Raw genomic sequence first — 11,567 nt, 5'->3', positions numbered from 1 at the left:
CTTAAGCCGATATTTTGAATTTTGTCTTCTAATACAATTGCATTTTATTTTTCAGCTAAGGGTTGTCAGAAGGTTGTAAGTTGTGCCGACATACATTTCTTGCCAAGATTTGCATGTCAAAAAACTTTTGTTACAGAGGGTTATATGTTGGTTTTGCCTTACATAGTACTTAAATTAACATTTTTCCACATATATGAGCAGCAGCATTTTTCAATTTTTTGTACGGGCTGCATTTTTTGAAAGTTACTTCACCTAGATGAAGTCCCAAATTATTCAGTTAGGTGAATGTTACAGCTGATCTGTGATTGAATATGCTAAAATTCATACCTAAATTTCTTTCTTTCAATTGTCCTCCCTTGTTATGCTGCTTTCTTATACTGTAAACCTCTTTTGTTTGATCCATGTTTCCCCAAAGCAGTATCACTCATCCCCATATTGACCAGTCCAGTGACATGTTGTATATTGAAGGGCTTGCCCCTATTCTTCAAAGTGAAATTTTGACATTTTTTGGCATTGGCGCTAGGATGACCCTATAGCCTTGCAAGTAAACAGGCCTTTTCTCTAAAGAAGTCATCAACGAGGTAAAATGTATTATAGATAGAAGAGAACCTAGGTGCTTTTCTTTTGGTTTTGTTTGACAAAGTGTTACTTTCTTTTCCCTTGCTGTTACTTTAGACCTGTTAAGAGGAACAATAAATTGCAATGTCTTGCATGGTTACCATTTGCAACTATACCTCACCTATAATAGGATAACACAGCCGCCATTTTACCTCCGCCAGTGGATCAGGCTGTGATAATGATGGGGCATAAACTTTAAAATATGGAGTTGATAGTAGCAGATCCAAGAATGTAGGGCATTCATTCAGTTTACTGGATATTGTTTAATTATGACTTTCCTCAAACTGTCCAACTGCTTAAAAGGACAAAGCAAAACTATAAATGAAGGTGGCTGATGTTGGCCTCTTTGAGGTCAAACTAGTTCTTTTCTTTTTTCTTTTTGCTTGTGAACTCCAGGCAAATGACATCATTTTAACCAAACATACTCCACTACCCCGTTTGCTATTCCCAACCAGGAGCCCTCCAGATAGAGCAGAGCGAAGAGTCTGACCAGGGGAAGTATGAATGTGTGGCAACCAACAACGATGGAACCCGCTACTCTGCCCCTGCAAATCTATATGTCAGAGGTAGGAAACACATGTCAAAAGCCCTGGCATGCTTCTATCAAACATTATATTAACTTTCTTTTTAAAATTCATGAGGAATCTTTAAATCAGCCAATAAAGTCTGCAGGGGCCATGTCCTGTGAGGCGAAGTATGGCGTAAGTATGCTTTGCTTTTGATGGTATGGGTTCTTTTTGGGGTTTTTTGCACTTGACTTACCTGCACTGATTTGAACCTACAGTATCTGCTCTGTTATGTGTTTCTGGTCCTTTATGTTGATTATCCTAAGTCTAACACCAATGACTAGGCTGCTTGCTGTGTATATCTACTAATTGCCTTTCAAACCTAAAGGGTGGACGGCCCTCCTCCATCAGTCCCAACTCTTTCCCCAGCAGTGAACAGATCCTTTCTGGCCTCCTATTTTTCTCCCAACTGATCAACATTGGAAGGGCACTTTCAATCTCACTACTTGTTTCTGACTATAAAAAAAGTTCAGGTTTAAAACTGATATAAAGATGTTTTAATATAGAGGGCATTTCAGTGTCCTACTCCATATGTAAAATTAGCTTGTAAAAACGTAGTCACATATGTTTGCTACACAGTATTAGAAATATATACAGTAGCTCAAAGATTTCAGCAAATACAAAAAAATACAGGTGGAGTAGCAGCAGTGGCTTGCTTTCAGTAATCTTTTCACAGAGGCGGTGATCTTTCACTCTTTTAAGCTTAAACTATTTGATGCATTTGTGCAACTGTTGTTACTGCTTCTCACTTTTACTTGCACACAGCGGTCAATGCTTCATTTGCTTTTATGTACAAAACCCACTGTTACTCTTCCAGTATTGTCAAGTATTGTCTTAAAGGTGGGGCATGCGATTCTGGATTACCAGGACAAATACCATGATATAGAGCAAACAGCGTCGCAGCAAGTATTGTAACTAACGTTAGCTTAGTTGTCAGTTAGCAAACTGTCGCTATAGTTGCTGCTACTAAGCTAACATCCAGAGAGGACGAGACAGCCATTCTCACAACCCCCCCGCTACAATAGCTAACTTCACAACTGCACATCTAGAAAGTAAGCTGAATGTCTGTGGGCAAGTCATTTAACGTGACCTGACACACAAATCATAGCTGGAATAGTGTTGTGTGGCTCTGTCTGGGCCACTTTTTTTGTTTCCCATGGCTGAGTACAAACAGAATTTTTTTTTAGCGCACACACAGAACAGAAAGCGGACCGTGAGGAGATATTCACTGAATTTGTGTATTGGATTAGAATCGCAAACCCCACCTTTAATAAAATTCTTTATAAATACATACATGTGTAGGAGATAGATATATTTGTATCCATTATTTTTGTAATTTTCATATACATTTTACAATGCTCTTCAGTCCTATGGTTAGCTTTTGCAAATATCAATTAGCAACCAGTTCCCAAGTAACATTATACATAATATATAATAAAGCAAAATACATAAAATATTATTGTCATTATAAGCTAACCACATGGCTTGGGCATAATTTGTGTTAAAAGTAAATATTATTTCTTATACAAAATGTTCTAGGTCAGACAGGTTAAACGTTTCGTAATCTGGGTGCCAGGGAGATTCAAGGGGCTCCCTGCACCTTAGAGACAAAAGGTCCTTCGAATTGTTTAAGTAGCATTTGACCACCTAAAACATGGCCTTTTTACTCTCTGTGTTTCCCTTGTTTTTCTCCTTTCCTTATTTCATTTTGTTCTGCATCAAATTCCCTACATCCCTCAGAGCTGCGAGAAGGTTGGTGTGTTTTTACTTTTTGAACACAACACAAAACAGAAATAAATTCATTTGTTTGCCACAAAAAGATTTTTCTCAATTTTTTATTTTTATTTTTACTTCTATTGAGATTATTGCTATCTTTGTCACACATTCAATGTTCATGTTCCCATTGAGAATGCCCCCGGTCCTTGTCAGAATGTTTGAACAGGTGGTGCATGTTTGCATCTTTGAGGCGGGGTGGGGACGATATTTGCATCTGTCTGACGGTCTATTTGCATGGTCACCTCTTAATGCTTGAGCTAGTACTCTCCTTTCCCCAGCCCTTGCCCTAACCCTTACCCTGTCAGTGTTCCTGCTTGGATCCCCCAATCACTAACAAGCATTGCGAAGTGAAAATTTAAGAAATGACTAAAATGTTATTAATAAAAAAAATTATATTTTAATAATAAATAACAGGAACAATGTCCTTGATTTCTGTGGGCTCCTAAAACTAATAGCTGCTTCTACATAGACGCAGTGCTGCACCACATGAGCACTGAATCTTTCTCTCCATAGACACATTTAAGCATCACTATAGTCAAATTTTCCCTGTGGTGCTCTCTCGAATTGAAGTTTCTCGGAGACAAAAGTATGTTAAAGCAAAATCCATTCTGTGTTGTAATTGGCAGTAAAGTCAAGCGCCAAGCTGTATAAACAACCTCACCCTTAGAGATTATACACTTCCTCTGACGAGGATGTTTCTGCGCAGGCAGTCATGAAAGAATGATGTATTTAGAGCGTTATCCACAAGACTTGACAAATGTAATGATATTCAAATGAGCAGGATGATATTATGTCTGTGGGGAGCGTGATCCAATTGGATATTAATTAAATATTGAGAGAGAGAAACGTTGTATTTAATAATGCAAGCAGTTCCTCTAGTTTTCCTCTCCGGAGAGCTGCAGTCTGCTCAACAGAATGGGCTTTGTGAATTAGTAGCAGGCAGGAAGCGCGTGCCTACGTGGCAGACAAATATAGCCAATACCTGTGCATATAACTAGCTTAGAGTCACAGGAACTACTATAGAGGCTGTTTACAAAGCAGGGTCAATTAACTGGCAATAAATACAAGTAGACATTTAAAAGTGACACATTCCTTAACGGTTTTCTTCAAGGTTCACTAAAGAATTTAATGAGGTATCCAAGCCAAGCTAACAGTAATCTATTTCGACCACCATGAGCAGTAGCACTGACTTTGCTTTTAATTTCAGTCCTTCCCAGATGTTTTATAACAATACCTGGTGGCCCTGTCTGTTTCCCTTATGCATAAGCCCCTTAGTTATTCCCATCATCTGTACTTATATCTGTTTGTATACAAGTCATCACAAGTGAAACCAGAGGACAAGTGATGCGTAGTCTTGCTTTTTCTTGTTCTGTCCATTTATTTACCCTTTGTCCTAAAATGTTGTTACCTCCTTCTCTAAGTTGTTCCTTATTTCTCCCAGGACCCTTAGCTTGTGCTAGCCACATTTACAGCAATTTCACACTGTCCGCTGAACCTTTCCATTTACACTGTGTGATACCACTGCTTCCTTCTGACCCTGTTACTACTTATTTTGCCCCTGCAGCCCTCTTCCCCCTTGACTCCCTTATGTGGTTGCCTCACAAAGTCAAGTCTTGTTCTTGTATGCATGACGGACTCTCGCTCTCCTCCAAAAGGCCTTGAAGTCGACGTGTGCATTATGGATGCTATACATTTAAGTTCAGTTACAAGTGTAACATTTCCTTTTTTAAAGTTTTGCCTTTTTTGGTTGTTTTTGAGACTATCGTTTGGAATGTATATCCACTAGAGCTGTCAAATGATATGATATGATTTCTTTATCCAGATTAGTATCAACATTGCTGTAGTTACTCATGATTATTGAAAATCACACTTGTTTATATTGTGAAATTACAGTCATATTTAATCTTGTATAACAAAATGCCCCGGTAAACTAAATTCGGCAGAAAGAAACAAGTGTACCACATAACTAATTGCTCTAGTTGCAGTTTTCTGCTTCCTGACTTGTGACACGTGTAAAAGTTTGTTGAAAGTTGAATATCAGAACAATCTGAATAACCTTTTTTCAGCCCTTCATCCTAAACTGTACTGAAAAGCCTGCAGTCCTGTTAAAATAATTTCAATTAGCATCAGTTAATGTTCTTGAGTTTGATTCATTCACAGGCATGGACTGATTTATACAATCACAGAATGTAGTGTGGCCAGACACGATAGTGCTTTGAGCCCCAGAACAATTGGCGCTCTTGTGATAAGCCTAAGATCTGTCATTCGTCATTGAAGCCACCAGCCTAAAAATGTATAACTTTACTTTTATCCTCTAAGCTCTAAAGTTTAAAGCTCCTCTTAAAAGTTTAACTTTTTAATGCGCCTTAATGGCATTGTTTATCTTGCATGTTTGTAGGTAGGTACTGCAGGAGTGTAGCTTAGCCTTGTGAGTGTTTCTCTATAGTAGCCAAAGGGTCAAAAGGCAGGGCAGGGAAATATGTTTAGGGTGTCTTATCACTCTTAAATTAATCCAAAGTATGAATGCATGCATTTGACAGCACTAGCTTCTACCTTGAACTGGGCCTGAAAAGCACAGGAAAACACCCATTCCCCTTTTAATTCGTTTGCGACTTCTCTGGAGTATTATCTATGTCTGTGTGATGTGAGAATGTGACGCGGCACATTATCTCACATCAGCTGGAAGTACGCAGCCTGAAAGTTGTTTCTTTGCATACAACTGTGGAGCGCTGTCGACTCTCCAGCAATCTGTGCGGTTCTGTATATCTGTACCGATGGTGATACAGTATTTTGTGCATGGCGCTCATGTTGGTGTTAACCCATTCACCATTGAAATCTCTTAGTCTTGGATCAAATGTGTTTATAAATGTGTTTTCTTAACCTTCATCAAATAATCATAAATTATTTATACGGAAACAGATTTTATTTTTTGCTACAGTTTAAAATTATGCTAATGTTCTTATTTTAAAATGTGTAAATGTTTTCTTTTTGGCCACATTTGAAGAGAACACTTCTATAAAAAGGTATTCTGTTGTTCCATTTTCTGCTGGGTGTTGACACCATGTTTTGTCTTTTTCAGTGCGCCGGGTGCCGCCACGATTCTCCATTCCACCTACAGACAATGAGATCATGCCTGGCGGCAGTGTCAATATCACATGTGTGGCAGTGGGCTCTCCCATGCCATATGTCAAGTGGATGCTGGGTGCAGAAGACCTTACGCCAGAGGACGACATGCCCATTGGACGGAACGTCTTAGAGCTTACAGACGTCCGGCAGTCAGCCAACTACACCTGTGTGGCCATGTCAACCCTGGGGGTGATAGAGGCTGTGGCGCAGATAACGGTGAAAGGTAAAGCTGCTTCTTTTTTTTATGAGTTTTATTCTCACTTATAGCAATTTTCACAAAATGTTTCAGCTAGTTTATGTTAGGAGTGAACTCTCCAAGCAGAGACCACTGGCAGTGCTTTAAAAAAAGTTATTTACCTCTCCCTGCCACGATAAGTCATCTGTGGAGGATTCCTTAAAGCTTTAGACAAGCCCTGGCACCAGCCTCAATGCATTAGATGCCAGATTGAGAATATAGTGAAGTGTTTATCTCTCAGCTGGAGAGCTACAGAGCCACAAGCTCACCATTTCTGTTAGCAAGAGGTAGGGGGAGGAGGGGGGCGTGAAACATGGTGAGTATTGTTTGGTGTCCTCTGTAGGCATGGTACTTATCTGAGTGTAATCATATCTACACTGCAGCGTTCCAGAAAGATAACCTAGACTGGTGTCGCCCCGTTCACGTGCACACAAGGGACAGACTCATGTACGCACACTCAGCTTTGTTTTTCCTAGACATAACATAGAGATATTAGTCACAATATAACAGTCTGGCAGCAAGCTCCCCCAGAAGCACACTTCAGATGGCATATAAAGACAATATATTGCCCTGAAATCTTTTGCAATGTGCCACGGTGTGGGGAATTAAAGCAATAAATTTACCTGTTAAATTATTAAACTGATAAACACAGAGAAATCTGAGATTAACGACAACAGTACTCTCAGCTGCTGAACAGGGGGTATGCAAGCCTTTAATGTCACACGTTACACAACTTCTTTTTTTTTTTTTTTATGTAAACTAGTACAGTGAAATTATACTAAGACTATCCACCCACTAAACAGAAAGTACTCTTATGACTCCAGATACTGTATATCATCAGTACCAAGTGCAATGGGCTGGTTAATGAATGTAATGAATATAATTAATCCATCTACAAATTAAAATAAAGTCTCTATGGCTTACAACATAAAAAATAAATGAGTCTACAGAGGTATAACTTTGTAATGTTTGCTGTATATTTTGCATTTTTGTTAATATTTATGTAATAATTATCATCACAGCATTGCCCAAGGCTCCTGGCATTCCCGTGGTGACAGAGCGCACAGCCACCAGCATAACATTGACTTGGGACTCTGGCAATCCTGAACCAGTGTCCTACTACATCATCCAACACAAGTCCAAGTACTCAGAGGACTCGTACAAAGAGATTGATGGCGTAGCCACCACTCGGTACAGCGTGGGAGGCCTCAGCCCGTACTCGGACTACGAGTTCCGGGTGGTGGCGGTGAACAACATCGGGCGAGGGCCCCCCAGTGAAAGCATCGAAGCCAAAACTGCTGAGCAGGCACCCAGCACGGCACCAAGGCAGGTCAGAGGTCACATGCTTAGCACCACAACAGCTGTCATCCACTGGGATGAACCAGAGGAGGCTAACGGGCAGATCATGGGCTACCGAGTGTACTACACTATGGATTCCACCCAGCACGTCAACCTCTGGGAGAAGCAGATTGTTCGGGGGTCTAACTTTGTCACCATCCAGAACCTCATCCCCAATAAGACCTACTACATCAAGGTTTTGGCCTACACCTCAGTAGGTGATGGACCTCTTTCTCCAGACCTTCAAATCATCGCTAAGACAGGAGGTGAGCATGGTTCGCTTTTGTTGTTAGAGAATCCACAATTGGACAAATTCAAAGTTTTGCAAATGTTCATGCTCCACAATGTGTCACAAACATTTTTCAAGCTACATTTCTTTAGTCCCCAATCCTCATTAGAGGGTTACAGTTGTTAACCAGAGCCATAAACACACACATAAACTTCGATTGGCTTTCTCACATGGAAAAAATAGTTTTGTATGAGACCAAGAAAAAGAAATTCAAATGCCTTGTTGTTTACTGCTTTCTTTTTTTTCTTCTTTTTTTTGCATTAAGTAACCATGTACTGTGTGTGTCTGCACTGCACTAATCCGGCTGAAACAACCACATCTCCTGAAATCCAATGTGGCTCATTGCAATAACTCTTACCACAAAGTGCGTGAATGACTATAATGATAATGACAAGCGCAAGACGTGGAGAGTAATGAATTCATCTTCTCGTTTCCAACTGCAGTTCCCTCCCAACCGACGGACTTCAAAGGCGAGGCCAAATCAGAAACAAGTATTTTACTTTCATGGATCGCCCCGGCACAGACTGGACAGGAAAATCAAATCACAGGATACGAACTTATGTACAGGAAGAGGGACGACAAAGAGGAGGTAATTCTTCCCTGATTTGAGCTGTGTTGGAAACCTGTTAGATTAAAAGTCTGTAATAACAAATGCCATATTATTGAGAAGTAGTTTGATTGTGTTATGCAATCCTGCATTTTTATAATATTAATAACGCAGTATAATGAAATTGTAAAAATAAATGCTGTGCTTCCCTTCTATATTAATACCAATAGCTATTAACACTAATTACCAGACTTGTAGGATTAAGTTGATCTATTTGAATTTATTTTGGAATTCTCATGTATATACATGATACCAAATATAAGGAAAATAAAATGAAATTGGTATATGTACTGTATATATAAAACATGGTGTAATTTACAAGTCCAGTGTGGTTTAAATATTACAATGAACAATATTTATGGTAATTAGTTAAAATGCATAATAATCAATGATTTTGTTACACCATAATACATACCTCTAAAAAATACAGCCATATGACTGCATAATTGTTGTTTGTAAAACCAGGAGCAGTTCATACGAACAATTGTGAAATGTGAAGGGTTGCAGCATTTTGTTTTGTTTTTTTACTTTGCAAGAGCATTAGAAGAATGGTGTTTACAATGTAATTTGATCAATCACCATAAAGTGTATCAAACTGAGTGCATTTATATAAAACATTTATATAAGTTAACATGTTTGTTTTAATCCTGGCAGCAAACTCCGACACCCTCAAATGTTATTTTCATATCAGGAAAGGCAGCATGCTTATATTCCTTTTTGATTTGGAACTCCCCGTTGTTATTTAAAAAACTGACAATATGAAACTTTCTTCACAGAAACGTATCAGCTTTGAGCCGACAACAACATACCTGCTGAAGGACTTGAAGCCCTTCACTACTTATACTTTCCGGCTGGCTGCCCGTAGTAAACACGGAGTTGGGGCTTACACCAATGAGATCTCTGCTGAAACCCCACAGACACGTAGGTCTTCTTCCTTATCTGACAAGAGTTAGAATATTTGGGAAGGAACACATTTTCAAATGCATTCCAAATTTTGCGTGTGCTGCAAAATCCAAAAAGTGACAACAAAAAACCCCTAGATAAAGCGAATAAGATTTTTTCTTTTAAAAGGGTTCATGCATTTGAAAAGATGTAAACATTTGAAATAGTAAAGAAGTGTTATGAAGGCTACCTGACCATGCAGGATTCACTTTGAAAAGGTTGCATGGACAGTGTACCCAGGCTTTCCTGTGAAGCCAGGAGACAAGGTTACAAAAACTACCCCCCTGCACCTTTGATGTGCAAAAACAGTCTTGAATTAAATGAATGATAAAACCTTGAATTTTTTAAATGAATGCCCACATCTGCGTTACCCAGCTGTTTTTAAACAGTGAAAGGGCATTTTAGGAAGCCTTGTCTCTTGACATTGCATGTCGGCCAAAAATAAGAGAATAGAGAATTTTTGAGACTGAGCTTTCTGTGTAGCTAAATTGCCAAGAACCACTTCTGGACGTCAAAGGGATTTCCCCATTTTTTGTATCGACATTTATACTAAATTCAAATTAGAATCAAGAAAGTTGGAGTAAAAATATCATAGAAAGCTCAAAGCAAGTATTGTCTCTGTAGATAGGAACATTTCCACCATAAAGACCTCAGATTTATGAAACAGGTCGGAATTGAAAAATTGCACTCTTGTTGTGTATTTCCTAATTAATATAAATCCAGCACAATTTACCTAATTTGATTACCCGTCAGAGAATTCCCCTTAAACCGTAAGTGAGAAAACACTAAACTGTATTTGACTTTGCATGTCTAAAATAAATCTGAGGTCTCTGAAAGACAAGGGCAGAGATCAGGTGGGTATAAAAGCTCAGAAGTTCAAACTCTGCCCAGATGTATGTTCTGAGGTAAATGATGATGTTAATTAAGACATGCATGCCAATGTTATCAGAATCTAATAAATCAGTCATGTCTCCTTGGGAAGTTCTCTGTTGTACAATCAGGCTTTTACCACAAACCAACAGGCTTCGGAAAGGTTGGTGACAAATACAACATTTTTTTTTTCTATTTTAAACTAGTTAAAGCATCAACCTTTATGTTTTTGGATTGATGGTAACTGCTTGCCAAATTTGTCTTAGTTATTACTACATTTATTTTGGAATGGTTTACCTTAAATTATTTATGAAGTTCTTTGAACTTTAGGGTCTAACATTATCAGGTTCTAAGAAATAGTCTAATAGTATATCAGGATATATGGTTTTTGTACCCTTTGTTTTTATAATTTATTTTTCATGACAAAAAGGTAGGTTACATATGCTAAAGCTGTCATTTTTCCAATCAACACCTTCCATTGATCATCAGTGTGTACACTTTTATGTTGTCTTTGCCTTTTGCTTTGTCTTTATTTGTGATGTTTCATTGATTTAAAATGCTTTTTATTTACCCACATAAGTCCTTGTGCTTTTTTCCTCATTTTGTGTCATTTTTTTCCCTCTTCTTTTTTTCCCATTTTGTTTGGTCAATTCTGCCATCATCATCCCAATCAAAACAAAACCTCAAACTCCTTTAAAACAAAAATTCAATGAACGGCCTGACCAAACCAAACCACACACAAAAAAAAAAAACCTGCACCAAATCCAACCCACCAACCAGAACCCTCTGGCCCACCTGAAGAAGTCAAGTGCTCTAGCCCCAGCTCCACCAATATCCTGGTAAGTTGGCGGCCACCCCCAGTGGAACTACAAAATGGGATCATAACACAATACACCATCCAATATACGGCGACTGAAGGGAAGGATACTACTACTCGTCAGATCTCCAGCATTCCACCGGAAAGCTCCCAGTACCTTTTGAAAAACTTGGAAAAATGGACAGAGTACCGCGTGACAGTCACTGCTCATACAGATGTTGGAGCAGGACCAGAAAGCCTGCCAGAGCTCATCCGCACAGAGGAAGATGGTATGTGTTTGCTAAAGCAAAGCCCCAGCTGCAGATCCAGTGTATCCCACTTAACCTACCCCGTCAAATACTAACAAATCTTGCCTATATCTACAATTCCTTCTTCTTCTCTAC

General features: G+C 38.9%; 1 protein-coding gene across 39 annotated transcripts in view; it reads left to right on the top strand.

Moving 5' to 3' along the window:
• Nucleotides 1–11,567, top strand: part of LOC119912904 (receptor-type tyrosine-protein phosphatase delta-like) — a 371,622-nt gene that overhangs the window by 322,389 nt on the left and 37,666 nt on the right. For 21 of the 39 annotated variants that reach the window (XM_038732142.1, XM_038732135.1, XM_038732138.1 and 18 more), the window contains 7 exons: nucleotides 1,074–1,184; nucleotides 2,925–2,936; nucleotides 6,040–6,309; nucleotides 7,344–7,925; nucleotides 8,392–8,537; nucleotides 9,332–9,476; nucleotides 11,148–11,453. In XM_038732142.1, coding sequence (XP_038588070.1) covers nucleotides 1,074–1,184; nucleotides 2,925–2,936; nucleotides 6,040–6,309; nucleotides 7,344–7,925; nucleotides 8,392–8,537; nucleotides 9,332–9,476; nucleotides 11,148–11,453 — 1,572 coding nt within the window. The remainder of the gene's footprint in view (nucleotides 1–1,073; nucleotides 1,185–2,924; nucleotides 2,937–6,039; nucleotides 6,310–7,343; nucleotides 7,926–8,391; nucleotides 8,538–9,331; nucleotides 9,477–11,147; nucleotides 11,454–11,567) is intronic. The other 18 variants (XM_038732147.1, XM_038732146.1, XM_038732150.1 and 15 more) reach the window with 3 other exon arrangements.

The sequence above is a fragment of the Micropterus salmoides genome, unplaced genomic scaffold (assembly GCF_014851395.1).
Source record: "Micropterus salmoides isolate LMB-PRFRI ecotype aquatic unplaced genomic scaffold, ASM1485139v1 Ms_hic_scaffold_2, whole genome shotgun sequence".
Taxonomy (NCBI): domain Eukaryota; kingdom Metazoa; phylum Chordata; class Actinopteri; order Centrarchiformes; family Centrarchidae; genus Micropterus; species Micropterus salmoides.
Note: the sequence above shows the minus strand (reverse complement) of the source record. Positions and strands in the feature narration are given on the sequence as shown.